At 39.8% G+C, this 26,509-nt stretch overlaps 5 protein-coding genes across 6 annotated transcripts; 3 read left to right on the top strand and 2 right to left on the bottom strand.

Annotated features, from left to right (window-relative positions):
- The first annotated feature begins 1,442 nt into the window (after positions 1–1,442).
- LOC106647456 (Son RNA binding protein) lies at positions 1,443–6,371 on the top strand. Of its 2 annotated transcripts, XM_089588805.1 has the most exons (14): positions 1,443–2,034; positions 2,108–2,254; positions 2,337–2,504; positions 2,581–3,033; positions 3,107–3,260; positions 3,336–3,487; positions 3,565–3,707; positions 3,771–3,879; positions 3,967–4,361; positions 4,431–4,541; positions 4,618–4,731; positions 5,574–5,805; positions 5,892–6,007; positions 6,076–6,371. In XM_089588805.1, the coding sequence occupies exons 1-14, from the start codon at positions 1,584–1,586 to the stop codon at positions 6,187–6,189; spliced, it is 2,859 nt and encodes a 952-aa protein (XP_089444931.1). In that variant the 5' UTR covers positions 1,443–1,583; the 3' UTR covers positions 6,190–6,371. The 2 variants fall into 2 exon arrangements, with proteins under 2 accessions (XP_089444931.1, XP_089444932.1); XM_089588806.1 differs by lacking the exons at positions 5,892–6,007; positions 6,076–6,371 and adding an exon at positions 5,182–5,255 and having other exon boundaries at positions 5,574–5,657.
- Positions 6,372–6,542: 171 nt separating this feature from the next.
- mus301 (mutagen-sensitive 301) lies at positions 6,543–10,431 on the top strand. Its single transcript, XM_014363862.2, has 12 exons — positions 6,543–7,133; positions 7,201–7,379; positions 7,447–7,623; positions 7,693–7,792; positions 7,870–8,066; positions 8,135–8,518; positions 8,597–9,194; positions 9,272–9,429; positions 9,496–9,591; positions 9,668–9,955; positions 10,029–10,163; positions 10,279–10,431. The coding sequence occupies exons 1-12, from the start codon at positions 6,797–6,799 to the stop codon at positions 10,348–10,350; spliced, it is 2,721 nt and encodes a 906-aa protein (XP_014219348.2). The 5' UTR covers positions 6,543–6,796; the 3' UTR covers positions 10,351–10,431.
- Positions 10,432–10,804: 373 nt separating this feature from the next.
- LOC106647595 (uncharacterized) lies at positions 10,805–12,839 on the bottom strand. The gene is made up of 3 exons (XM_014364066.2): positions 11,502–12,839; positions 11,192–11,428; positions 10,805–11,113 (listed from the first exon to the last, which is right to left on the bottom strand). The coding sequence occupies exons 1-3, from the start codon at positions 12,332–12,334 to the stop codon at positions 10,897–10,899; spliced, it is 1,287 nt and encodes a 428-aa protein (XP_014219552.2). The 5' UTR covers positions 12,335–12,839; the 3' UTR covers positions 10,805–10,896.
- Positions 12,540–26,382, top strand: spel1 (DNA mismatch repair protein spel1). The gene is made up of 14 exons (XM_014364065.2): positions 12,540–12,777; positions 12,861–12,910; positions 22,690–22,813; positions 22,894–23,150; positions 23,225–23,392; positions 23,481–23,669; positions 23,747–24,141; positions 24,220–24,434; positions 24,511–24,825; positions 24,906–25,357; positions 25,435–25,526; positions 25,604–25,823; positions 25,910–26,002; positions 26,074–26,382. Exons 1-14 carry the CDS (start codon positions 12,741–12,743, stop codon positions 26,230–26,232), a joined length of 2,766 nt encoding a protein of 921 aa, XP_014219551.2. The 5' UTR covers positions 12,540–12,740; the 3' UTR covers positions 26,233–26,382.
- Positions 12,930–19,156, bottom strand: LOC106647593 (uncharacterized). The gene is made up of 3 exons (XM_014364063.2): positions 18,975–19,156; positions 16,122–18,399; positions 12,930–15,269 (listed from the first exon to the last, which is right to left on the bottom strand). The coding sequence occupies exons 2-3, from the start codon at positions 18,328–18,330 to the stop codon at positions 13,270–13,272; spliced, it is 4,209 nt and encodes a 1,402-aa protein (XP_014219549.2). The 5' UTR covers positions 18,331–18,399; positions 18,975–19,156; the 3' UTR covers positions 12,930–13,269.
- Positions 26,383–26,509: the final 127 nt, after the last annotated feature.

Genomic DNA, 26,509 nt, shown 5'->3' with positions numbered 1-26,509 from the left:
TTGGCCACGTAAGCGCTCAGGAATGCCGTGTGATACAGGGTGGTTGGTTGGTCGGTAGGTGGGGCGCGCGGGGCTATTATACGTTTTTCTATTACCTGCGCGTATACATACATACATGGAGAAATTTTTTCGTAGAAGTCGGTGTCATCGCTGCTATTTGCTTACTTGATAGCCACTCTTTTATTCACCTTTTTTTTTCTCCCTACTCTGAATTCGAACTGTCGTTTTGTTTTTCAAAGGGGCTGGGACTATAGTGGATTATTGGGAAAAATTTTGGCCGCTCGGGGTTGATTATTGATTAGATACGTGATGCGTATAATCATAAGAGACACAAAGTTGGTATAGGTATGTGCGTGCGAAACGATATTTTAAATTTTGATGCATTTACTGTGTACTGGAGATTAATTGCAAGTGTTAAATTTACGTACCGATGTGATTATCGTTTCGTAGTCAGTTATACAAGTTGGTAAAATGATTCCCCATACTTGGAAAGATTCGTCCAAATTTACCTAATTAATGCATTTACCTCATACAGAACATTTGGGTAAGTGCATGTATACGCAATGTTATATAGGTATGTTTTTTTTAAATTTTAACGGTCGTTATCCAAAAATGGTAAGGTAGTTATCTACAACTAAATGTTATACCATGCAGAAGTACACGATAATACCGACCGATGTGCCGATGCCGATGCACGCATCGATAAGTGATAATGTCACCAGTTAATATCGGTACGGTAGGTGTCGTCATTGACATTATCTGATTTTCTACTTTTTAGTTCAAAATTCGAAACGCGAGATGGCGCTGAGCTTTTAAAAAACACTGAGCGCCCTACCCAGTGATCTATTTAAATTTAATGTTGTTAATAATGACAGGTGCGAGTGCAACCGCAGTGAAGACAATATTGAACACATTTTTTGGCAATGCGAACTCTTCGAAGAACAAAGAAATGACATGATGAAAGATTTGAGAAAAGTTGTTAAATATGGACCTTATTCTATTATTAACTTACTGTCAAATACAAACCAAAACATTCTCACAATTTTGGCTAATTATATTTGCCAAATCAAAAAAAATATCTAGCATAAGCATTGATTATTTATATTCATTCAAAAAAGAAAAGAAAAATAGTACATATAAATATAAACGTATTTTGTAACATGACACAAAAACATATTCTATTAATATTTTCTAATGTTCATATTCATTGTAAGTGTATTTGAAATATGTAATCAAATATGTATTCTTAAATATTCTTGTATGTAAATGGCTATGTAACTCAAAGTTAATGCCAATAAATCTATAATCTATAAATCTATAATCTGAGCGCCCTACGGATTAATTTAAATTTTTTTGTTTGTTTTGAGTTTTGAGTAAGTAAAGGTTAGTCTGTCCCCTTGGAGCAGTTGGAGCTTTTCGAGATGTTATTGCTGCATATTTGTCGCTCGTGTTAGTCGTGTCGTGTGTTAAATGGTCGAAAAACAAAACGCACGTTTGTAAATGCGTGCAGACGATCCGAAACCTAAAATTCCTCAGATAGGCTAAACGTGTAACCTCGTTTTTTCGACCAAAGTCGTCACAAAATGGGCGACCTGTTCGACATCGCGAATCTCATCACGGCTGTGGGGGTGGACGCGGTGAAAATAAAACCGGAGCCTGGACTGCCGGAAAAATCATCTAACGAGATTCTCACAGAGTTGTTTAGTACATTTGACGTTCCTGACGACGACGACGACGACGACGACAACAACGACAACAACGACGACGACAACGAGGATGAGGATCAGGATGATGCCGAGGCGTCAAGCAGCAGCGATCAAGCCAAGAAGGAGAAGAAAGAGGGCAAGGATGAGGAGCCTGCGAAAGTAAAAGTCAAGGTTGAGAAGGAGAACGATGAAAAGTCGGAAAGTAAAAAGAAGAAGAAAAAGAAACACAAGCACAAGAGCGAGAGCAAGGATGCTGAGAAGAAGCACAAGCATAAGAAAAAGTCGAGGCACAATTCGCCCGAAGGTGCTAGTGATTCTGAAAATTCAGGTTTGTGCACTGATGCTACAGATGAAAATTTTTTAAATTGTTAAACATCTAATTTATGATCTACCTGATTCAGGTTCCAAAAAGAAAAAAAAGAAAAAGAAATCCAAACGCAGACACGATTCTGAATCTAGAGCTACTGACTTGGATGAACCTAGTGCAAAGGTCAAAAAATTGCATGATGATGCAAAAGATAAATTACAAAGTGATGCCGATAAAAAAGGTACGTAATCTTTATACAGAGTATTTGTTTGATGTTAAAGTTGTTGTCAATCTAAGTGTTCAATTTTTTTTGTTTTTCTTAGAAAAATCAAAACTTGAAAATTCGGAAAAAACAAAAATCAAAAAAGAAAAAGTGGATTCTCACGATAAACCAAAAGATCCTGACAAAAAAGAAAATACTCCTAATCTTCCACCAATTTCCAAAATATTGAATGATGATGTAGAGGCCCCAGAAGTACCAAAGTTACTTGGTTTGTACACCTTATCTATTTTGGTCTTTTTTTTTTTAGTTTTTAAATTTACGTTTGCACTGACATTGTTTTACAGAAAAATCCAAAAATCCTCCAGCCTGCAAAATCTTGATAAAAGATCTTAAAAACAGCGAGGTGTATAATAACACAGTTAAAGAAGTTGAAAATAAAAAGAAAGAAAAAGAAGAGCGCATGGAGGATGGCGAAATATCAGACAGCGATGAAGACGAAGCGCGAGCTGACAACAATCGCACGCCAACCCTGAGTCCTACACCTCCGCCTGGTCACGGCTCTAGTGGCATGCGATCAGATAGGAAAAAATATTCCAGCAGTTCGTCCTCGTCCAAACACATCACCAATAAAAACGATCTTCGACTTGTCCTCAAAGAAAAAGAGAAAAATAAAGTAAAGGATAAAGATGGGCTGCACTCCAAAAGCGATCACAGGAGAAGTACTATAAATAAAGACAGAACAAACGACCGGAGTAGTAGTTGTCATTCACGTGATAGGAGATCACGGAGTCGAAGCGGTAATTCACAATTTTCCTATTTACATTGACTTTGTTGTGTTAAGTTAACACAACTTGTGAAATTTTGATTCAGGAAACAGAAACAGGCGCCAAGGCAGAAGTAGAGAACAGTACAGTAGTAGGCGAGGGGGGAGGCATTCTAGAGAAGCGGATGATATATATAAAAGTCGCAGTGAAGATAGAAACAGAAACCACCGAAGGGGTAGAAGCAGAAGTAAAGAAAGAATGTAAGTATTGCTAAGAGATAAAATAGTTTGCAAGTATAAAATAGTACCCTTGATTCATGCTCTTTTATTAAACAGAGAAAGGATTGAAATAGATAAAAAGAAACTTTTGGAAATCGCCAGAAAAAACGTTATCAATATGATCATGAAGGGAAAATTGCCTTTGGCTCAACAAGATAAAGCTCTTGCAGTGATTCACGCTGGAGGAAAAACGATTGAGGAACTCACAGGTGCTTGTAATTAAATATATATATATATATTGATTTATAAGCATGTTAACGTAACTTGTTTTAATTGTCTATTTTAGACTTTTGTAAAAATTTATCACGATCTGAAGCAATGGGTGAATTATCTAGTATATCCTCAGGAGATGAGAGCGATACAGAAAAAGGTTTTCATCATCCTTTTCTCCTCAAGGAACGCCCAAGTTCAATCATAATGAATATTAAGGTTGGTGGTTGCAACGCTTTTAATGATTTTAGTTTTCATTGTCAAATTAAATTTTTGTTTTAGGATTCGAAACAGCTGCCTAATAAAACTCTTTTAGAAAAGACAACAGATGCACATAGTCAATTACGCATACAATATCCAGTTTCTAGTGGACAACAGCACAGAAAAAACGGTAAACCACAACCTCTCATCTCTTATTTTCTAACGTCTTTGATGACACTTGTAGTTTTTACCATACAACGAAAATTTTGTGTTTCAGAAAACGAATGGGTTCCAGTTCCTCCAAAACCACTAAAGTCTAAGAACTCAAAAGCTGAACCGAAAAAATTATTTGTTCCGGCTAAAGAAATTTTACAAAATGTTCCTCTTCCTCTGGTGGTTCCATCTTTACAAGCACAGCAAGCCCTTCAAGCACTACCACCTGTCCCATCAATGTTACCTGTGCAGCAATCAATGTTACCTGTACAACCAATGTTACCTGTACAACCGATGTTACCTGTGCTACCACCTGTTATGCCACCTGATGAAGAAGCGGATGCCTATCAACCACCTCCACCTGGTGATACAGATTACGTAGAACAGCCAATTGCTCCAATACCTTCAGTTCCACTAGAAAACAATCAACAGTCCATCTTTCCTATTCCTGAACCCAACGTAAGTAGCACATTTTGTGTTTATATTAATTATACATACAGTTTTTACAATATTATTCCAACTTTTTAGCATATTGATATAAGTGCAATAGTATCACAACGATTAGCTGCCATGAGAAAACTATCAGAAAATCCTCATGACGTTCAAGCCTTGAACGAAATGTACAAGGCACAATCAGGGGTAAATTTTAATCATCTGCTTTTTATCATTCGCTTCATGAATCGAATTAAAAAGTAATTTTAAAAAATTATTTCAGATGAAGTCATGGGTTGAAAGTAAACAAGTCCCAGGTCAGTTTCTTGGTTCTACTGGAGCTAAAATAATGTCACAAGCCGAATTAAACTCGGGTCACCAAGCTTGGGCGAAAAAGGTAGCGCAATTTTACTCATTTTCTTTAGTGACCTCCTTGACCTCACCCCTGTTGAGAGTTTTTATACTTTTAACTTGACGTTAAAAAACTAACAAAACCTTTACCATCGCGTTAATCATAGTGCCCAAAAAAAAAATTTATGAAAAACCATTTTATCTGTAACAAGTTTTCAGGTACAGTCTTGTTAAATATCAAAACACAGACGAGCTGTGCCTTTGGTATTCCAAAGACTGTGTTGTAGGCACAGACTATTTCTTGACAAGGGGTAGACTCTGTATCTGCACGGACATGAAAGGATAATTGTTGTTGATGTCATCAACATTTATTCTTTCATGAGATCGCTGCTAAACTTCATACCAGTTTTTTTGACCTTAAAAAATTGAAAACGCAGTACACTGCCTGGTATGAATTTTTAGCAGCAATCTGTATCCACCTGAGCATTTGTTACAGGCTTGCATACATATCTGTATTGGAAAGGAATTCTCGTCGGCAGCCTGAAGTAACTGATTTCATTTAGAGTCTTGGTAAGTATCACGAATGATGAAATAAAAAAAAATAATAACACAAAAAAACGCAAACCTATCATTACAGGATTTGTTTTAAACACTAGGAAATTCATTATTACACAAAATAATTCATAAAGTTCGTAATCAGTGTTGGGTATTCTCTAGAAAAAGCCATTTTAATAATTTATTACCATCCTTGCATCAGAAAATAACTTTCTATTCAAATATTACCTGTAATATTTACTACATGTAAAATTTGTAATTGTTATTAATTAATTTTTGTATTTTTGTATTTTTGTATTTTTTTTTTTCACTACAAAACCATACAAACTGTAGGATCAACTACTGACAGCACAGCCAGTTTCAGGGGGCATGGGGATGGCATTGCTGCAGAAAATGGGTTGGAAACCTGGGGAGGGTTTAGGGAAAAACAAAGAGGGCACTTTGGAGCCCTTGCAGTTGGAGATTAAACTTGACAAAAAGGGCTTAGTTTCTGACCAGGATTTTAATGCTCACAAATTTGGAAAAGTACCCAAGTCCCATGTACCTAACATCAAATCACTAGAAGGTAAGCTGGAATGAAAATTTTAAGTACTTAATAGAATCTCAAAAAAACATATAAATATATATTAAAAATTGAATATTGAAATACAGGCAAACACCCAGTCTCTTTATTAGGAGAATACTGTTCTAAACGTAAATTTGGAGCACCAACATACGAATTATGTTTTGAGTGCGGACCAGACCACAAAAAGAATTTCCTGTTTAAGGTATATATATTTTTTTCAACTTATGTAAAGCTACTTCAAACATAAAGATTATTGTTCCAACTGTTCAGGTTCGAGTTAACGGAGTTGAATACAAACCAAGTGTGGCAAGTCCAAACAAAAAGTTAGCCAAAGCAGATGCTGCGCAAGTATGTCTGCAAAGTATTGGCATATTGCCACCATAAACAGGTGAAAAAAAAAACTAGAAATTTTTACGTATAATGGTTGTGAGACAACTTATTTTAATGCTTTTTAAAATATTGACAAGTCTCAAAATTTGTAAATAATGTAAATAGTCATGGTGCAATTCAATAAAAATTGCATAATATGACCAGTCATCGCTATTAATCGTGTAGTTATTCATTAATATAAAAACGTTTAACAACTATTTGAAACTGTTTAACATTTTTTTAAAAACCCACACCATCAGTACATCAGTAGTTCTGTCTTTTCTCTACTTTACCTATCCTAACTTGAACTAACCTTATCTGAAGTGCGTGTAAAAATGGCTGCTTGACTTCAAAAATATATACCACGAAATACATTCAACGTGTTATAACGTGTTGACTTTTTGTGTTAAATGCCTAAATCTTGACAGAAAATTGCAACACTTGGTGAAAGCCTCATCATCAACGATTCGTTAACATGGAATAAAACTCGGGAGCATCGGAATACGGCAGAATCGCTTCCAGGGTCGACACAGCCAAGCGCGATGAGGATTTACACGACAGTGTTTTAAACCACGTGCAGGCCCACCTGGACTCCGAGGAAGTTAACTCTGAGCTTGGAAAAATGATGGAGGCCGAAGTGCTAAAGGTTAATGTGCTACCAATAACTGCGAGTGATGATATCATTGACATTGACTGGGACTCTACGATTTTGGAGAAAAAACGTCGAAATCCTGTCAAACGGTATCGCACCAGTGTGCAAGACGAAATGAACGAGTCTATCGACTGGCTTAGGACGAAATTGTTTGCAGATGACGATGATTCGATTGTACCTGTCAAACGTAGAAATGTTAGTTTAAAAGAACACATTGAGGTAGATACTGGTCAATATCCCTTTTATGGCTTGCCTAACGAAGTCAAAGAACTTATGAAAAAACACAATGGTATCGAAAAACTTTACGGTGAGTTTAACTTTTCTTTTTTTTTTTTTTCAAACTTTTTTGAACTTTTTTTATTTTATCTTTTCAGAGTGGCAGGAAGAGTGTCTCGATCTTAAGGCTGTACACGAGAGGCGAAATCTGATATACGCTCTGCCCACCAGTGGAGGAAAAACCTTGGTTGCCGAAATTCTAATGCTCAAAGAAGTTCTTTGCCGTAAAAAAAACGCCATGTTTGTACTACCATTTGTTGCTCTGGTTCAGGAAAAAGTATGTTTACTCATGCATATTGCTAGTTTCTGTTAGTTTATGTTATGATAACACTCCTCACTTTTAGATACAATCATTAACACCTTTTGCCTTGGGACTAAATTTTCTAATAGAGGAATACGCAGCAGAAAAAGGTCGCTATCCACCTAGAAAACGACGAAGCAAAACAACTATTTACGTTTGCACGATTGAAAAGGCACAATCCCTTATAAATTGTTTAATTGAATTAGACCGTCTTAATGAGGTACGTTTTATATTACACTAGTTTATAAGAAATACATTCTTTATTGAAAACTTTTTTTTTTTTTTCAAGTTGGGGATTGTAGTAATAGATGAATTACACTTATTGGGTGAATCTGGAGGAAGAGGTGCTACTCTAGAATGCTTATTAACGAAAGTAATGCACAGTGATAGTATGTATACTGTAACTTATTTTATGTCATAACAACTGAACAAAGTAAACAATAATTGAAAACATTTTTACTTCCAGGTAGCATTCCAATAATTGGAATGAGTGCGACGATAGGTAATTTAAAAGAAGTAGCTGCTTTTTTAAACGCAGAAGTATATGTGCGAAATTTCAGACCAGTTAGCTTCAAAGAATATGTTAAATGTGAAAACGAAATATGGCTTATCGATTATAATGAAGAAGAAATGTTTACAGACAAAAAGATAATTAATTATAAAGTAGGTCTTTTATTTAAAATCTCAAAACTTTCACTAATCTGGTATTTAATATTTGTGTTCTCTTTTAGTACAGCAGTAAGGCTCTTCAAATAGATCCGGACTGTTTAGGTGGCTTTGTGATGGACGTGGTCCCAAAAGATTCGTGTCTCATATTTTGTCCAAGTAAAAGAAATTGTGAAAATGTGTCGCTTCTTTTGACGCAAGTTCTTTTTACGTCTCTACAATCTCACAGAGTAGACGAAAAAAATATTCTACTTAAAACTCTGGAAACCGAAGGTGGAAGACTTTGCCCGGTTCTTAAAAGAACAATTAAATTTGGAGTAGCTTACCACCATTCAGGACTAACGGCTGAAGAGAGAAAGTTAATAGAAGAAGCTTTCAAGTCTGGTATATTATGTGTATTATGCTGTACGTCTACTTTGGCTGCAGGGGTCAATCTTCCAGCAAGAAGGGTGTGTTTATTACGTCAATTAAATTTTTATAAACAGTTTACGAATTCTTGAATAATCGAACTCGTTATTCTATTTTAGGTAATTTTGCGATCTCCATATGTTGGTGCAGATTTTTTAAACTTAAGTCGATACAAACAAATGATTGGTAGAGCTGGAAGAGCCGGTTTTGGGGAAATTGGAGAAAGTATATTGATTTGTAATAAATCTGATACTGATAAAGTACGGAAACTTTTGAGTTCCAAGATGAATGATACTACAAGCTCTCTTCACACGGAAGTCGATCGAGGAATCAATAATTTAATAATAAGCTCGGTTCTCTTGTCAACGGTCACCACAAGACTTAGTATACATGAACTCATATCGAAAACACTTTTACAAATTCAAGAAGATAAACTTGGAATTAATGTTAAACAAATTGTAGACAAAGCACTAACACAACTTTTGAACAGTGGTATTCTTAGGGTTAAACAAACTAATACAGCAAACTCTCCTTCAAATCTTAATACGTCTGTAATTTTTCCGTCACAAACTGTCAGTAGCAGTGACGAGAATGACACAAGTCTGGCGATGACAAAAAATTCACCAGCAAATGAAAAGAAGAAAAACAAAATATATACTACTTTAGTCAACAGTACAGAAATTGAACTTTGTCCCCTTGGAAGAGCTGCCATGAAAGGTAAAAATGAAAGTAAATTTTATCAGTTACAAATTACAATACGAAAAAATTAAATTACTAGAAAACTATCATTATAGGATCGATCGACCTGTACACGGCACATGTGTTATATCAAGATTTGCAAGAAGCTCAAAAAAACTTAGTTCTAGTAGACTATCTTCATCTTTTGTACCTTCTAACTCCTTATAATATTGCAAATCAGGTGAAACCAGTTGGAACTGTATATTATGACGTCGTAAGTACTTGTGAAAGAGCATTTTAACATGACTTTTATTGATTCTAATCTTAGATTATTACATAGATAACAAAACTAAATCCTTATCAAATGCAAGTGGCAAGACTTTTAGGAATCTCTGAAGCCATTGTTGACAAATTGAGAGCAGGGTTTTTATCCAAAGTAAAACTAATTTCATTTAAAAAATTCAATCTATATTTTAATTTTCTTTTACTCAAACTCCGTATTTCGTTTTCAGCAAGTAAATGAAAAAGTTGTGCAAAGATTCTATGTAACACTGATGTTGTACGATTTATGGAATCAAGAATCTGTGTTTAGTGTCGCTGATAAGTTCCAAGTTAATAGAGGGACTATTCAAAATTTATTGAGTTCAGCTGCATCGTTTTCTTCTTCAATTGTTAGATTTTGTCAAGAATTAGATGAGTTTTGGGCTTTTACTGATTTATTTACAAGTTTTGGGCATAAGTTGCAGTACTGCTGTGCTTCAGAGTTAGAACCGTTAATGGAGCTACCATATGTTAAACAGGTACCTTTTTAAAAACAAACTTGCTGCACAACATTTGTTAAAATACTAACATAAAATTTTTTAAATCGTGAAGGGTCGAGCAAAACAACTTTACAAAGCTGGATACAAAACATTGCAGTCAATAGCAAAATCAAAACCTGATGAATTGTTGAAAAAAATGGAGCATTTACCACGAAAAGTGGCATCACAAATTATTTCTGCAGCCAAGGTATAAATCAATTTTTTAATAATGTTAACTGTATCGTAACATTTTGATTTAAAGTATCCAACATTTTTAATTTGTTCATTTAAAAAACCATGGTAACATAAAATTTAATTTTCAGCTATTACTATTAGAAAAAGTAGAAAATTTAAAAGATGAAGTTGCAGCAGTCCTAGATGGCGTGGATTTGTAAAGCATATCCGATACAATAACTGGTGAAGACATCAGTAGTGCACTGTGATAATATTCTGCTTATAAATTTATATTTACTTTGTAGGAGAAATGTTTAATTTATTTAATTTATTAAACTAAAAATTTTTTTTTTTTTAGTTATGTTAGTATTTTCTTTTATACAATTCAAGAGTGCAATTTTACACATTTTCTTGAATACTAATACTGTGAACAAGCTATTACCAATAAATTAAGTTGATTTGTATTGAGTGTTTTACTTGTATGTACTGTACTCCTGATAATGTGTTATATATACATTGTTCTAAAAATGTGCATTTCAGAACAACACATTTTTAAATATAGGTGTGTTTGTTCAAGCGTGCACAAAGATAAAACTCATACCGCAACTTTAAGCTTTCGATAGGTTAGACTGATTGAAGTTTGCATTTGTATGATACACTTTTTTTATTTTATTAAAATCTTGCATTAAAGTATTATAAAAAATTCACGTAATATTTATGAAAAGTATTGCCATATATTAATAGTAAAATGTTGAGAAATGTACTCTTCATCTTTTTTTGTACAAACAAGATTTTAAAGTCAAAGCTGGAAGTTTGTTTGCATCCTTTTTCAAAACATCCTTTGTCTTCTTAAAATCCATAAAGTAAAACAAGTTGTTTGATAAATCTGTCCAGGTATTATCAAATCCATACTTGGTCATGGTTTTTATAAAATCATCCACTTTTTCAAATCTACTTTCAACTTCTGCTATTTTCAGGATACCACTGGAACAAAAGAATCAACAATTTTAAATGGTGTCATTGACATGTACAGACTTTTTTTTTATATAGAAAATAACTTACTTTTTTTCAAGAACTCTATTGGCTTCTAATATGTAATCTCCAAGATTAGAACCCATTAGAGATAGACAAAATACGACAACGTTGGTACGACCAATAAGTAGAGGAGTATGAGCCATGTCACATGCTTTAACTTTGTCATTAACAGCTACTAAATCAAAAGAGTGAACTGTCTGTGGAACGGAGTCAGCCAGTTTAGCATCACCACAACCAAAATCTGCTATCACGTATTCCTTTGGCCTATAAAAATGAATGACATTTTAAATTAGAAAATATAAATGTACAAGTTTTTCGTAACTGTTTTTTTACTAACATTTTTGTGATGGAATCAATAATCACATCCAATGGATTTACTGGCCATTTATCCACCTGACTTTTGTAACCTTCGTGATAAGTATAAAAAGCTTGAGGATCATCTTGAAAGAACTTTTTACTCTGTGAACTATCGCTATTGTACATTTGCTCGTTTAAGAATCTAAATCTAGAAGCTTTTAACTGAGCCATCATTCTATCTCTCAATGACAAAGGAGAAGCAGATCTCGCTTGATCAGATTTTTTGTTGACTTGAGTTTCATTTTCCTTTTCTTTCAACATTTTTTTAAGTATATCTATGTTTAATCCCTTTCGTAGATCCTTTGAAACATCTTGATTTTTTCCTTGTTTTACGTTTTTCACTTTAGGCTTGGTGTTTGCATTATTGACAGCCAATACCTTTTTGTTACTTCTCTGTTTTTTCTTTTCTTGCTTCTGTCCATCACCGGTCTTTTGTACAGAATTTTGCCTTTTATTCTTGTCACTACTCAAACTTCCGGCAACCAATTTTTCCAAGATCTTTTTTTTCTTGTTTGCTCTTCGGTTTCTTTTCTTGCTAGAACCTCCGTTTTGGTTAGAACTTGGTTTATTTGCAACATCCCGGTTATTGCTTTTTTTCCCAACAATTTGCTTGTCCAATGTAACAATTTCACTCATTCTGTTCATTTTGTTTTTCAATTGGCTTATCACATTGTCAACAAGTTGATTTTTACTTTTGTTTTTGCTATTTTGTTTAACGTTTACCTTCTCCTGTTTTTTGATACTTTTCAACCGATTGACTTTCGGTTTTTTGGAACCTTCTACCTTGATGTTTACCCTCTTGTTTTTAGCCATTTTTACAATATGTTATAAGATCCACCAAAACATATAAACTATAGTGCCGATTTTATCAGATTTTTCACAACGTATATAAACATGCGGCTGTCGAAAGAAATCGGTAGCAGACGGCGGCGCGGTGCTATATCTTTAATTGTTATTCGTCCGATCTAACCTTTCTGACGCAAAAAAAATAAGTGTGATATCCTAGCTTTACCCGACTGACGTGCGCGGGAAATCCATCATTGAGTGATTGAGTCAATCGTCACACCACGAGGTCAAAAACTCGGTACCTAAGTACTGTTTGAGTTTTTTTTTGTTCTCTGATCTACAAGAGTCGAGAGTGCATCGTTATTAATTGTTGCAAGAAAAGAACAAAATATTGTTATTTAAAAAACCTGTCAAGGCTTAAAATCGTCCGAAAATGGCTGCTGTCGTGCCGACCAAACAATTTGACATGGGTAATCTCATAGTTTTAGCCAAATACGGTTTTTTTTTTTTTTTTAACGAATTTTGTTGACAATTCTCGATTTTCGTTTTGCAGATGCTGGAGCTCAGCAGAGCTTCGTTAGATGCTACAAAAGTTTACCAGAGGTATTTATTGTTTCATTAGTTCTGTTGTCACGTGCCTTTTATTGCGAAATATTTCTTAGTAGTTAATCATTACAATCTTACATTTTTTGTACATGACAACAATAATTCATTGATCACTGTACATTAAATGAGCTTTGTGTTGAGTTGTCATCAAGATAAATTGAGGTATCCCAACAAAAAACTTACAACTACAGTTGAATCAGGCCATTGCATGCTTTCAACATTCTGATAAAGATGTATCAATGTATGTTATGCATGTTTCGAAACCAAATGAAATTAATTATGCAGCTCGAACTGACGCGTAAGATTAAAAGTGATGAGCAAATCTTGTCTGTTTGCTTGTATTGTAGCTTCTTATCTCAGCCAAAGATAGTCCTTGCCCTCTCTTTGGCCTTGTTGTACGAGTATGATAACTTATGACCCACTCTTTTCCAAAACGTACGTTGAGTGGAAGTTGGCTCTGTCTCGATCCATGGCTTTATTGGTGGTAGATTATCTACCATTATTAAACTACTTTTTGAATTTTGGCCACTATTTTCTAGTGACAATGAGTCATGCCATTGACTGGACGGCAAAAACGTGGGTTCCTGTATTTCTTGCCTATAATTGCTTTGTGTACCAGATAAAAATTGCGCACTTTCTTCAAATGGTATTGGCTGCACGTTTTGTCCTGTCTTTTCTACTTTAAATTCACGTTGATACCCATGAAACTTGTTAAATGACTCTTGAAGGTGGCTTAATTCAGTAGATTTGTTCTGAGCACTGAATTCAACTGCAGGTCTCATTGGGTAACTCAATTCAAGCGTTCTCATTGGATTCCAGATTTGTTGAACTTGTTGTTGGTCATCAAACTTATATTTATTGTTAAACTGATTGTAGTAATAGTTGTGATGGTATTTTTGATGATTGAAAAACGCTTGACTAGACTCTCCGAGTCCATCAAGGTCACTTGTCTTCTGTTGCCATTGGTTGTTTGAATTTTGCACATCAGATAAACGATCATTACCATTCAGATTGACTATAGATTTCTCATGGCTCAATTTGAAGTTATAACTAACAACAGGCTTCTGGTGATTACAGTCATCCTTATTAATCTTTGCTTTCTCAGTTACTATTGGAATTATTGGCTCTGGGACAATAGTTGACAGAGGCTTTGGAGTAACGAATACCGGGTTTTCAGTGGTAAGAGGTTTTTCCATGACAACTGGTGGACTCTTTTCTACAACCAGTGAAATAGATGGTTCGGAATGCCCTGGCAAATCCCCTCTGTGAGGTCCAGAAGGCTTCTCTTGGCTACCATTTCCATTGCCTTGATCAGCTTTTCCCTTTAATGTCGGACGAGCATCAATCGCCTCTTCGCGTCGTGCATTTTCCATTTTGGTATTAGCACTGTCAGTGCTCGGAGCGTCATAAAAGATTTCCAAAACGTCATGAGACGGCTGCTCGAGTGATTGCGGAAGACCCGTCTCGACTGCTCGATCGCCTCCCTCCTTGCGCTTGTCTGACGTACTCAGCAACAGAGCCTCATGGGTAGCGTTAGTTGCCTGTGGCCCAAAAGTGTTCTGCAAAGAGAAACGCCTCCCCGGCTGACTGTCCGATCCAAAGTTCACCCGACCGGCTGTTTGCTGAACCGAATCCCGGTCCAGAGTTTCAGTTTTGGAACCACCCTGCTGTCCTGCAGTCCAAAGACTATCGTCACCCGAGTTCCCTCCCAGGGACTGAACGTTTCTATTGTACGACTCCGATCTCACGTAGCCGGGGCTGTCGTAGAATCCACCGCTACCCAGAGCGTGCTCCTCGTTCTTTGGTCTCTCCGACGTTACAGGCGATTCGCTTCCGTTCCGATCGTGAGATGCGCCCGTTTGCTCCTCAAATTCCTCGTCGGACTCGTCCTCCTCGTGCTCTAAAGACTCCTCGTCTCTCTTGTCGTTCCCACGTGACTGGTCGCCGTTGAAGCCACCGTAGAACGATGGTCTGGACTGTCGCTGCCTCTCGTGGTCCATCGTTGACTCTTGAGACTGTGGCCTCTTATACTCGTTAGTATCAACGTGTCGCTGCGCGAGGTCGTCCTGTTGCCGATCTCTGTGGACGGGACGTTGGGGACGATCGGATTGGCCGTAGCTTGCGATGCGCGCAGCGAGATTTTCTATCTGTCTCTCCGTTTCCGAGTTGCGGGACTTTGGGCCAAAGGATAAGACCCCGAGTTTCGGGCCTACGGACAGTTTGGGCTCTTCCTCTGGTGCAGGAAAGGGTTTTTGGTTGTCGTTCCTGCTACGCTGGTAATTGGCGTCGAAGATCGGTTGTTGTTGCTGTTGCTGCTGCTGAGTCCAGTCAAAGTCCGGGTCGTACAAGTCTTTGGCTGAAACGGAGGGAAAGGTTCAGGCTTCGATATTTGATTGTTTTGGGTGGGTGAAGAAATTAGAAAAAAAAACTGCAATAATCAGCTTTGAGAAAACTCGAGGTATTTTGTATGCGTATCAATACTATGGTAGTCGCAACAGGAATCAACACACTTTAAAAAGTCATTAAAAAAAAACTTGCCTTCATTGTCAACGAGTCATTTACGTATTCTCTCTCGACTGTAATGTATTCAGTGCGGCAATGATCACTTGAGTATTTTATTTACTATCTTGAAAAGCTTGTCTTAAATTTTACGTTCGATTGAATATGAATTTTGATTAAGTAGGTGGTTACATTGCGTCAGAAAATTGAAATCTGCACTCGTTGTGTATTTAGCGTAACATGTATTTATTTATCTTATACAAAATATTATACAAGTACGAGTCGTGTTCTAGATTTACATGATTTTTCGGTGACACCAAAGATATGGTTTCAATAAAGTACACACTAAGCTCCTTGACACTTATCGATTAATGTTTGTAACTGAAGAAAAAAGAAATTGTACAAAGAAATACTTTTTATTTATTGTTATTATTGTATCATCGAGTTTCGAAGCCAGACAGATCGGCTACATAGTTTGGCAGCAATGTATTTACTTATGCATGTAACCACACGTATTTCTTTCATTCTACATGGTCTGCCTCATGATTGTCGCACCGCTAGCTGATTTAACCCCATGTGTGGGGAAACTAGAAAAAAAAAGGAAAAAAAAAAGAGAGTTACGTGATGCATGATGATTATGATATAGAGGAAAAAAAAAGATCCAGTTGCGTATGCAAACGGGATAACGATCAACCAGCGTTGTACCAACCTTCGGCTTGTCTCCGGTATCTTCGCTGCTGCTGCTGCTGCGGCCTCGTCTCGACGCACGGCTGCCCGGCGTAGTGCTCGACGCAATCTGCCCTCTGTTGTCCCGAGGACTGCACGTACCTCTGCGACGACGCGGAAGAAAGAGGTCGCCTGCTGACCTCGACCTCGGCTGACTTTGAGTGCTCGTACTCGACGTTGGTGATGGTCGGCGCCTGGACGGCCGAGTATGCCCCGTTGCTGCCGTAAGACGAGCTGGAGGTGTAGCCGGCCGAGGCGGAGAAGCCCGACGCGGCCGAGGATGGGTTGGCCAGGTAGTTGGCCGCCTGTCGCTCGAGCGACCGCACCATGTCCTCGAAGCGCTGGGACAACTCCTCGGCGCTCGACTGGATGTTCTGGTTCTGGTACCTGCTACTCGTCTCGCAGAGATTGCTTATGCTCTGGCGCAACGACTCGGCCTGGCGTTCGGCCTCGCCAATCACGCTCTGGCTGTTGGCCGCCGTCAGCCGCATGGAGTGCGTGTTGAAGTTGTTGATCTCGTTCTGGATCCTGTGGAGCTCCTGCTGGAGCCGGCTCGTCGCCGCGGTAAGGTCGACGTGGGCGTTCAGCTGGTGCTGCTGCTGCTGGTGTATCGGTTTGCTCTGGCCACCGCCGATGCTGCTCTGGAAGGAGCCACTGGAGTGCCTGCCGCCCGTGTTGCTCCAAGTGTTGATTTTGTGCTCGTAGCTGGAGCTACCGGTGACCTCGACCTTGCCGGCAACGCCAGCCCCGATTCCCTGCACGCTGTCGGACTGAGGCACCGTTTTCTGCACCTCCTCGACCTCGAGCCGCGCTCTACGCTCTTCCTCCTGCTGTTGCTGCTGCTGCTGGCGTAGCCTGGCCGCCGCTGCCTCGGCTTCCTTGCGCGCGGCCTCCTCCTCCTGGGCCCGGAAGAGCTCCTCCTCGCGACGCGCTCGCTCCGCCTCGGCTTCCTTCTCGATGCGCTGCTTCTCGAGCTTGAGGTTCCTCAAGTTCTCCTCGTAGTGGTTCTTCTCCTCTTGTATGCGGATCTCCAGCTGGCGGGCCGCCTCCTCGCGCTGCCTATCCTCGAGCTTGTGGATGCGATCGCGAATTTCCGACAAGTAGTTCTCGAAGTGGCTCCTCAGGTTGTCGACACGGGCGCGCTGGTGCTCGCTCTGGAGGGCCTGGAGCTTCAGGTTCGCGAGTTCCCGGCTTATCGCGTCGGCCTGGTTGCCAAGGTCGACCTTGTACTGGGCGTTAGTGTCGACGCGCCCAAAGTTCGTGTAAAAGCTCGACACCTGGCTCTGGATCTTGGCGATCTCGTCCTCGACCAGGCGCTGCTTCACGACGCTCTCCTCGCTTATGACCGGCTGCTGCTGTTGTATGGGTTGGGAGTAGCTACTACCAGCGACGGGCCTGTTGGTGCTACTGCCGGCGCTCGGGTACGATTTAAAGCTGCCGTACACCTGGCTACTGCTCGACGAATGGTACTCGAGCTGTCGCTCCATCTGTTTCTGCATCCTGTCGATGTCCTGATCAAATTGCTGTTGCATCTCGCGTATCTGCTGGTACATGGAGCTACCCGCGTCTACCTGGTTGCAAACGTCGTTCAGCTGGTTGCTGATGGCACCTGCTCTGTCCCGGAAATCGGCAATCTGATTGGCGTTGACCACCGAGCCCGCGTCCACGTGGAAGCTACCCATGAAGCTGGCTATACGGTTGCGCATGCTCGCGAGTTCCCGGTTGAACTCGGCGGTGGTCAGGACCTGCGAGTTGGCCAACCGGGCGTGCGAGTCGTGGGTGCCGTAGCTGTAGCTGTGCTCCGCGAACTTGGAGTACCCGTTCCCTGTGACCGTCTGTCCGGCCCGGTAGCTCATCTGGCCTTTGCCGTCGTCCGTCACGTAGTGCTTCTCGTCCTGCCAGCTGCCCGGCCGGTCCAAGTTCAGCCCGAGCCCGCTGCTGCCCCCAACCGCGTTCTCGTCGAGGTTTTCCAATCTACCGCTGGTCTGCAGCTGGTTGTTGCCGCTCCTGCCACCCACGCGCTGCAACCGGTGTTCGTAGCTGCTGCTCTTGGAGGCGTAGGAATTGCCGTACGAGTCACGGGCCTGGCCGCCATAGCTGGTGCCCTGCTCGCCGCAGTAATCCGTGCAGTCGGTCGGCGCGCCGAGGACCTGCCCCAGGAGCGCGCACGCCAAAAGCGCCCGTCCCAGCATCCTCGGTTGTTTCCTCTCGCTGATGCTCTGCTGGCTTTTATTTGCTCTTTTCCTCTCCACTACCGGTCTCTGGGGGGGAAGAAAGCGATACGGATTTTACTTTCTCGTCGAGCGACGTAGCTTGCAGCGCGCGTTTCGTTATCGTGGACCAAACGCGAGTAAAGTTTTATCTGCGACCCGACCGATTGATTAACCAACCCACATGTTACAGCGTTATCGCGTCTCTTGCCGAGTACATGCTCGCTCTTCCACGACCTTTTTACGATACTTGGAAGTTCCAACGTGTAAAGGTCTCGGTTCTAATGTAATTAGTTACAAATATTACAGCAAATGTGTATACATATACATACGTGATACAAAAATTTGCGTTTGAGTGATTATCTTTCATAAAAATGCACATCCAAAGCTTGCGTCTCTAGCGAATCCGTAAAAGTTGAAAGAGCTTTGCTCTGCCGATCCGTACGATATGGGAGACAAAAATAACGTTCACTGCAGAGTCACACTTTTATTTTTATACGTTAAGGAGAAGAAAAAAATGTAAAACAAAATTACCAAACAACTGGACCACACGCGTAGCGTGTACTTATTGAAAGGCAAACGAGAGGAAAAACCACATGCAAAACTTAAAATGAATACTTGGGTACCTTGGAACAAGACCGTCGAGAGCGTACAGATGTGTATGTCCTGGGAAGCGCGAAAAATTGCGCTCAACGGAGAGTAAAAAGCTTCACCTCCTCGGGTGTACAAAAACGGCCCACGCGCGGCTCGATAACTGATCTCGCTCAGACGGGTCTCGCGGACATACAAGTCTGCCGGTCTTCAGCGCCGGATCATTTATGCTCTCCAGCCTCCTCATCCCCACCTTCTGTCTTTTTCTGGCTCTCCGCCCTCCTGACATTGAAGGTTTTCCCTCCTCGCAAGCTCTCTCTCTCTCGCGAGTCTCTTTTTACCCAAACGGAGTTCCCATCTTTCTCTCTCTCTCCTCCTCGACGAGTTTTCCACGAAAGCCATTTCCATCCTTCATCGGTTGGTCGCTTGGACTCCCCGATTTTTCGTGCAACAAAAACACCGCGCGCCCTGCACGTGCTCTCCCTCTCTGGTGTATATATATCATCCGAAGCTCTTTTCTTTTTTTTTTTTTTTTTTTTTTTCAGGCTCGCCGCGACACGGTACCTATACTTAAAATAAGTTCCGAATGGATCGGCAGTTTTGTTTCGAATTTATGGTCACAGCTCTCTTTTTTTCATCACCATTGGGGTTTCAGTTTCGTTCTAGAGTACAAGAAAGAAAGAAAAAAAAAACAATGATATTTATCGTGCGCTTTCGATTGCACAAACATCACCCCGAAGTATAATAGAATAGGGGGAAAAAAAAAAAACAATGATCCGCTGCACCATTGAAGAATAATTTAGATTTTAATCTCTTGGCTTCCACATGGACCTCGAATCTCGGCTCCAGCAGCTAATTTCGGCCTCGCGTGCAGCTTGAGAGGCTTAGAACCAACTGTGACGAAAATCGTGCCATATTTTTAGACCGTTATACTTATACGCTTCATGGATTTCAATTTATATACGCATTGTTGAAATAAACCAGCATTTTTTTTTTTTTTTTTTTTTTTTTTTTTACAGTAAAAATTGCCATTATAATCACATATATGTGTGTGTGCTGGGTAAGTAAAAAGGGTGGGTTTCGATACGTGCAGTATATAAACAGAAAAGTTTGGTAAAACAATGAATTGTACCTTCTCGAAGGCCAATACTTGGACTATTTTGTTTCGATCGAAACGTATGAATTGGAAATCCCGCGATTGTGATGTACGAAATTTAAATTCTAAATGAATCAATAATGCCCATCAGGTCTAAATATAAATTTGAAAAACAAGTGCCTTAATTGAACGTGCGCGTGTGTCTGTGTGTGTTCGTGCATATTGTTCGCAGTCGTAAGTAAGTGAGTATTGGAAACGATCGGATCGATGAATCGTTAAATTTTTCATCCTCGTTGGAAATACGTGTTCGATTGTCCCAAACTTATGGCGATTTTTAAGTTAACCGAACGTTTCCGTTCAAAACAAGTAATAAAATTTTACACCCAATGGTATGTCGTGCCGTACACGTCGGGATGACCTTGAGACTTGACGTAGAGTATATGAAAAATCATAAAATAAGTGTATTTATACCGTATAGTCAAAACACACACGACGAGAGGCAGCCTCGTCGATGACACACGCGCTTACCGATCTATATAAGGATTAGCATGCATAATTCGATACGTGACTGTTTTTTTCTTCTATTTTTTCCTTTTTTCATAAATCGTATGACAAAGAGTTTCTCGGATGTGCGCGGTTCTCTCCTCCTTTTTAAGGACTCGTCTTTTTACCATACACGTACTCTGGATGCTCCGTCATCGAGTTTGCCGTTTGATGGATGTCTACTTTTGTTGAACGTGAGATTATATTTATTCAAGATGACTATAGATGTAAATGATGTATGTAGAAAATCACTGGAAAGTTCAAAAGGGCATTGATTGGAAATGTGTACATTGTGGAATGATGCGTTAAAATATTGCTCGTCTGTCGAAAGAATACAGATGTCCCGGTCACCCTGTCCTCGATTTCTCGTCTCGGGCGATACCCTACTTTTAATAAAAATGATCTTGTTTGTCCAACGGTCGCAAAAAAATTAGTTCACGCCTTACGACATTTTCGTGTATTGATTCTTCAAACATTTCGTATTTTTTACAATTGTACCTCATCGTTTCAGCAAAAAAAATGTACTGCATCGTATACTTGTACCAACAAAATCCGCGCGAAATTTCCCTCCAATCGTGTATGCGATTCAATAAACGTGATAAATCCCACGGCACTTCCAAGCTGATCGATTTTTCCTGAGTTTGCTCGTCACATAATACATTTCGCAACTCCTCTCTTGATAAGCAAATCACAGATTAAATGCCTTCCTTCCTTTGACTGCCGCCACGTACGTTTCACAGAACGCCTTGATCTTCCGATTTTTCTGTTTCTTTTCCATTTTCGTATCGTACGAACGCGCTCGCTTCCGTAAAATCGTGATTGCAAAGTCACTATTTAGTCATCGACAATGAGCTCGTGTAGTCGTAGATTCGACGTGTCCCAAAGCCACCCAGGGAAATCCATGTCTCGTACACGCGCGGTATATATATATCTCATCGGCTTTTTGTTTTTGTTTTTCCCGAAATAGGTACTGTGGGGCTTTTTTTTTTTTTTTTTCATCATCATTCAATCGTCGACATTCATGAGTACCACGGAGAACCTTGAAATCCGCCCGGCCCGTCTTGTCGTGTATCAAACGGGGTTAAAACACATAGCATTGGCAGCGATACGATGGACATACACATGCGTAAAATATAATTTATCATACATATTATGGTACAAATGTGTGCGCGATTAAAAAGTGTTTACTCCCAATAATCGAGATTCCGTCGTGGTCGTCGCGCACTTTTTTTTTTGCGGATTGATGATGATACACGCGCGTTATTCTTGGAAGTATCGACACATTCGTTTTTAAATCAGTTTTTTTTTTTTTTTTGTTTGCTCTTGTAATCTTTGTCTCGAATCAAAATTTGAAGAACCAGCAAAAAATACATCAGCAGCAGGTTCTATTGGCAACCAGGAAAGCAAATCAGCCAAATTTTTTCGTTTGCGAAGACGATAAGACCCCAAAAAAAAAAAAAGAAAAAAAAAATTGCTGTGAGAAATAGAGAGTACGATGGCTCCGGCGCCAGCTATTATTGGGCGTTTATCGAATTACACGGCCAATATAAATGCCGCTGGCTCGATTAAAAGAGACCCTACACGCATGTTGTGTGTGTACGTGCATTTAACGAATACGAAACGCGACGCGCTATGTGACGCTTTGACCTCCCGATAAATATGCACTGCCCAATATACGTATACGTATAATACGCGTCAAAGGCGAAATTGTGTTTTCCTGGAACGATATTTGTTCGATGGATAAACGATAATCCTTACGTAACGCTGTGTTTCAACGATTGTTTACTTGTTTTTTCTTCCCTTGATAACTCGGAAAAATTTGGTTTGAAATCCATCGTTGATTCTATCGGTTTTTCCCTTTTTGATCTCAAGATTAGCGGTGCCTGTAGAGAAAATTCCTCCAGAAGAAGAGCATCCTTTCTTTTTATTTCCACTGACAATAATAACTGTTGCGTTAAAAGCGCGCAGATGAATACAACTCACCATTTCCCGCCCCGCGAGTTATTTACGTGTATGTCTGTGTAGGTAATGCACATATGATGAAAGGGCGACCCAATTCCTCCACGTACTCATAATCTAAAGCGCGGGATGTGCGTATGTTTTTTTCCCAGAAACCGAGCAGCACCATAAGGTTCTTCAATCGAGCGGATTACTACACCCTGCATGGATCCGACGCCCTGTTCGCTGCCCAGGAGATCTTCAAGTCAACAGCTCCCTGCAAGAAGATCGGACCAGGTACCTTTTTCTTCTTTTCTTCTTTTCTTGAAAACTGTACCAACCGGACAAATCGTTCCATTGATTCCCCGTACGAATAGAGCACAGCAAGATCGACGGACTCCTGCTAAACAAGAACCACTTTGAGAGCTTTATAAAGGAATTGCTGCTGGTCAAGCAGTACCGCGTCGAAGTCTACGTGAATCAGGGCACGCAGAAGAACCAAGACTGGGTGCTCGAGTACAAGGGCTCGCCCGGCAATTTGATACAGTTCGAGGACATTCTCTTCGGCAACACCGACATCGCCGTGGTCGCTGCTGTCATTGCTGTCCGATTCGCCAATGATGGCTCCTCTAAGGTGAATTCGAGAGCGTCGTGTGCTCGTTTTTTTTTTTTTTTTTTTTTTTCCTTACAAGTGATTTTTCTTATCAGGTCGTCGGTGTCAGCTGCATCGATACGGTCAAGACCTTGATTTCGGTGTGTGAGTTCAAGGACGACGAGAATTTCGTGGATCTCGAGGCAGTGGTCGTGTCCCTGAAGCCGAAAGAATGTCTGTTACTGGGTGGCGAGACCAACCCGGATTTTCAAACGATCAAACAGGCAAGGCTTGATTTTTAGTTTATAATGTATATACATTCGTATGAAAACAAAAAAGCTGGGATTAAAAGACTGTATATTTTCCACGTAGCTCATGGAGCGAAACAATGTCCTCGTTACACCGAGAAAGAAGGCAGAATTCAGTACGGATTCCCTGATACAGGATCTCAATTTGCTCATCAGATTCGGTAAAGGACAGCAGCGCAACGCTCAAGCTCTGCCACTCACCAACTTGAAACTGGCAATGTCGGCGACGGCCAGTCTCATAAGTTACTTGAACGTAAGTCCGTGGTTGTTGATTTGTTTTTCAATAATAGTAGACGAAAAAAAAAAAATAAAATAAAATTATACGTTCAGCTGACGGGTGAAGGCAACGAGAACCAGTACAGCTTGGACGAGATCGAGCGCAGCCGCTATGTGCGCCTCGATACCGCGGCTATCAAAGCGTTGAACGTGGAGCCGCGCACCGAGTCCTTGAGTGCCTACGGAGCTGGCTCGGCGCACTCTAGTGTGTTGGGGATCCTCGACAAGTGTCGCACACCCCAGGGTCGGCGCTTGCTCGCCCAGTGGATAAGACAGCCGCTGCGCGACCTTGCGCTCATCAACGAGCGCCATGACATTGTCGCTACTCTGTTTGACAACTCGGATCTGAGGACCGAGCTTGGCGAGGAACACCTAAGGCGCGTGCCCGATTTGCAACAGCTAGCTAAGAAGCTTGGAAGAAAGAAGGCTGGCCTGCAGGAGTGCTACAAGTACGTGGTACTTGGTTCTTTTTTTTCCGCTGTCTCTGAAGAATTTTGTGCTATATGCTCTTGTGGATTTTGTTTTAGGATTTATCTGTGCATGATGCACTTGCCACAAATGGTCCAGAAACTGGATGAAATTTCGAGCGTTGCGGCAGTTAAGGCTATGATTCTTGATCCGCTGAAAGAACATCTCACGGAGATGGATAAATTTCAACAGATGGTCGAGCAAACCATTGATTTGGAAGCTGCAGACAAGGGCGAGTTTATGGTGAAAGCTGAATTTGACGACGAATTAAAGGGTATACAAATAAAAGTACCATTATTGAACTGCAAGAGAATACTCATTAATCGTTCTGATAACAAAATTTCTTGCAGAATTAAAGGAGGTGATGGATACAAAAGAACAAAAGATGTATTCTCAATTGAATAAAGCAGCCAACGATTTGGATATGGAAGCAGGAAAATCCATTAAATTGGAAGTTCATCCTCAGTATGGCTATCACTTTAGAATCACATTGAAAGAAGAAAAGAGCATCAGGAACAAAAATTACATTATTTTAGACTCAATTAAAGGAGGAGTAAGATTTAGGAGCCAAAAGTTGGAAGACCTAAACGACGAATACATGACAGCGAGGAACTCGTACATCGCTCATCAAAAAACTATTGTTGCTGAGATCGTTGAAACTGCAGGTGTGTGCCTCAATATTAAAAAACATTTAATATCCTTGGCTTTTATTTATCTCTAAATAACTTGAATTTTCTTATTGCAGCTGGCTATATTCCTCCTATCAAGAGTCTTGGCAACGTTATAGCAACTCTCGACGTTTTGAATTCTTTCGCGCTAGCAGCAACATGTGCTAATCACCCCTACATACGACCCAAAATGTTACCTAGTGATGATCAAGAGCTTCGTCTCGTACAAGTCAGACATCCATGCTTGGAAAATCAGGAAGGAATAAATTACATTGCTAATGACGTGGTTTTCGATAAAGAAAGTCGTTTCCTTATCGTAACTGGACCCAACATGGGAGGTAAAAGTACTTACATCCGATCCATCGGAGTTTCAGCACTTATGGCGCACATAGGAAGCTTTGTACCATGTCAAGAAGCTACCATATCGTTGCTCGATTCTATTCTTGCAAGAATAGGAGCTGATGATTCACAGATCAAAGGGCTTTCTACTTTTATGGCTGAGATGGTTGAAACATCTGCTATCATACGGGTATGTAAAAATTGATTTTTTTCTGTAATAAATATCTCGTACTTGTATGTAATTTTTTTTTTTTTTTTTTTTTTAAGATGGCTACTGCCAATTCATTGGTAATTATTGACGAGCTGGGAAGAGGAACTTCAACTTACGACGGCTGTGGAATTGCATGGTCGATTGCCGAGTAAGTATAGTCACATTAGCTCATTGATAATATGATAATAGCTTAAGAATGTATTATCTGACGGTTATTTCACTTAGGCACTTGGCTAAAGAAATAAAATCGTACTGCCTCTTTGCTACGCACTTCCATGAAATCACACGACTCGCAGAAGATGTTCCTACTGCAAAGAATTACCACGTTACGGCTATCGTTTCTGACAAGCTTACGCTGCTGTACAAAGTCAAGCCTGGTATTTGCGATCAAAGTTTTGGAATCCATGTCGCTAAAATGGCCAACTTTCCAGAAGATGTTATCGAGGTATTAATTTGTATATTATTGAATACTTTTAAAAACTACTTGTTGCAAATATTCAATGATTCATTGCTAATTTTACAAAACCTCAGTTTGCAAGACAAAAACAAGCGGAACTCGAGGATCAGCAGGGCGCTGTTTTTGAGGGATCAGATGATCCTGAAAAGAAAAAGGAAATCATTAAGGTAACTTTTAAAGTTAAACTTGTGTTATATAAAAACTTGTTTGATACTTAAAAGTACCGTATAAATTTTAGGAAGGTGAAAAGTTGATTCACGACTTTATGGACAAGTGCAAGAGTTTTAATATCGATACCTTGTCGGAGAAAGAAATTGAGAAAAAAGTTTCGAGCTTGAAAAAAGAAGTCTTAAACTCCAAAAATCCGTACATCAAAGCACTATTGGGAAAATCATAAATAATTTTGTCTAACCAAGCCAATCAATCATACCTTTCACAATTCAGTATTATTGAGTGTTTGGAACAATTGTATACCTGTCTTTTAGATTTTTATTTTTTTACAGCTTAAAATAAATTTTCTACTTTTCTACAAATTACAAAAAAAAAACTCTCGGAATGTATCTTTTGAATCCACAAATCACACGCGCGCGATATGTTGTACGGTCGCAACATAAATATAATCAATACAACTCCGATCGTACCGACGACTGGTCAGTTGATCGGGCATAGTAGTA

This window comes from Copidosoma floridanum, unplaced genomic scaffold (genome assembly GCF_036245765.1).
Source record: "Copidosoma floridanum isolate Cflo_tuat_1 unplaced genomic scaffold, Cflo_Japanese_pri ptg000007l, whole genome shotgun sequence".
Classification (NCBI taxonomy): domain Eukaryota; kingdom Metazoa; phylum Arthropoda; class Insecta; order Hymenoptera; family Encyrtidae; genus Copidosoma; species Copidosoma floridanum.
The sequence above is the reverse complement of the archived record's forward strand: the minus strand, read 5'-3'. Positions and strand labels throughout refer to the sequence as shown.

What these genes read in the sequence shown, in the direction of transcription:
- LOC106647593 (XM_014364063.2), bottom strand. Translation starts at nt 18,330, where the DNA reads ATGCTGGGACGGGCGCTTTTGGCGTGCGCGCTCCTGGGGCAGGTCCTC. An exon ending in ATACCGGAGACAAGCCGAAG is followed by an intron (nt 15,270 to 16,121) that starts GTTGGTACAACG and finishes CCTCCGTTTCAG; the next exon opens with CCAAAGACTTGTACGACCCG.
- LOC106647595 (XM_014364066.2), bottom strand. Translation starts at nt 12,334, where the DNA reads ATGGCTAAAAACAAGAGGGTAAACATCAAGGTAGAAGGTTCCAAAAAA. An exon ending in ATTGATTCCATCACAAAAAT is followed by an intron (nt 11,429 to 11,501) that starts GTTAGTAAAAAA and finishes TCATTTTTATAG; the next exon opens with GCCAAAGGAATACGTGATAG. An exon ending in AATAGAGTTCTTGAAAAAAA is followed by an intron (nt 11,114 to 11,191) that starts GTAAGTTATTTT and finishes CTTTTGTTCCAG; the next exon opens with TGGTATCCTGAAAATAGCAG.
- LOC106647456 (XM_089588805.1), top strand. Translation starts at nt 1,584, where the DNA reads ATGGGCGACCTGTTCGACATCGCGAATCTCATCACGGCTGTGGGGGTG. An exon ending in GAGATCACGGAGTCGAAGCG is followed by an intron (nt 3,034 to 3,106) that starts GTAATTCACAAT and finishes ATTTTGATTCAG; the next exon opens with GAAACAGAAACAGGCGCCAA. An exon ending in CAATCATAATGAATATTAAG is followed by an intron (nt 3,708 to 3,770) that starts GTTGGTGGTTGC and finishes TTTTTGTTTTAG; the next exon opens with GATTCGAAACAGCTGCCTAA.
- mus301 (XM_014363862.2), top strand. Translation starts at nt 6,797, where the DNA reads ATGATGGAGGCCGAAGTGCTAAAGGTTAATGTGCTACCAATAACTGCG. An exon ending in AAAAGATAATTAATTATAAA is followed by an intron (nt 8,067 to 8,134) that starts GTAGGTCTTTTA and finishes GTTCTCTTTTAG; the next exon opens with TACAGCAGTAAGGCTCTTCA. An exon ending in GAACTGTATATTATGACGTC is followed by an intron (nt 9,430 to 9,495) that starts GTAAGTACTTGT and finishes ATTATTACATAG; the next exon opens with ATAACAAAACTAAATCCTTA.
- spel1 (XM_014364065.2), top strand. Translation starts at nt 12,741, where the DNA reads ATGGCTGCTGTCGTGCCGACCAAACAATTTGACATGG. An exon ending in GGCCTGCAGGAGTGCTACAA is followed by an intron (nt 24,142 to 24,219) that starts GTACGTGGTACT and finishes ATTTTGTTTTAG; the next exon opens with GATTTATCTGTGCATGATGC. An exon ending in AGAAAAAGGAAATCATTAAG is followed by an intron (nt 26,003 to 26,073) that starts GTAACTTTTAAA and finishes TATAAATTTTAG; the next exon opens with GAAGGTGAAAAGTTGATTCA.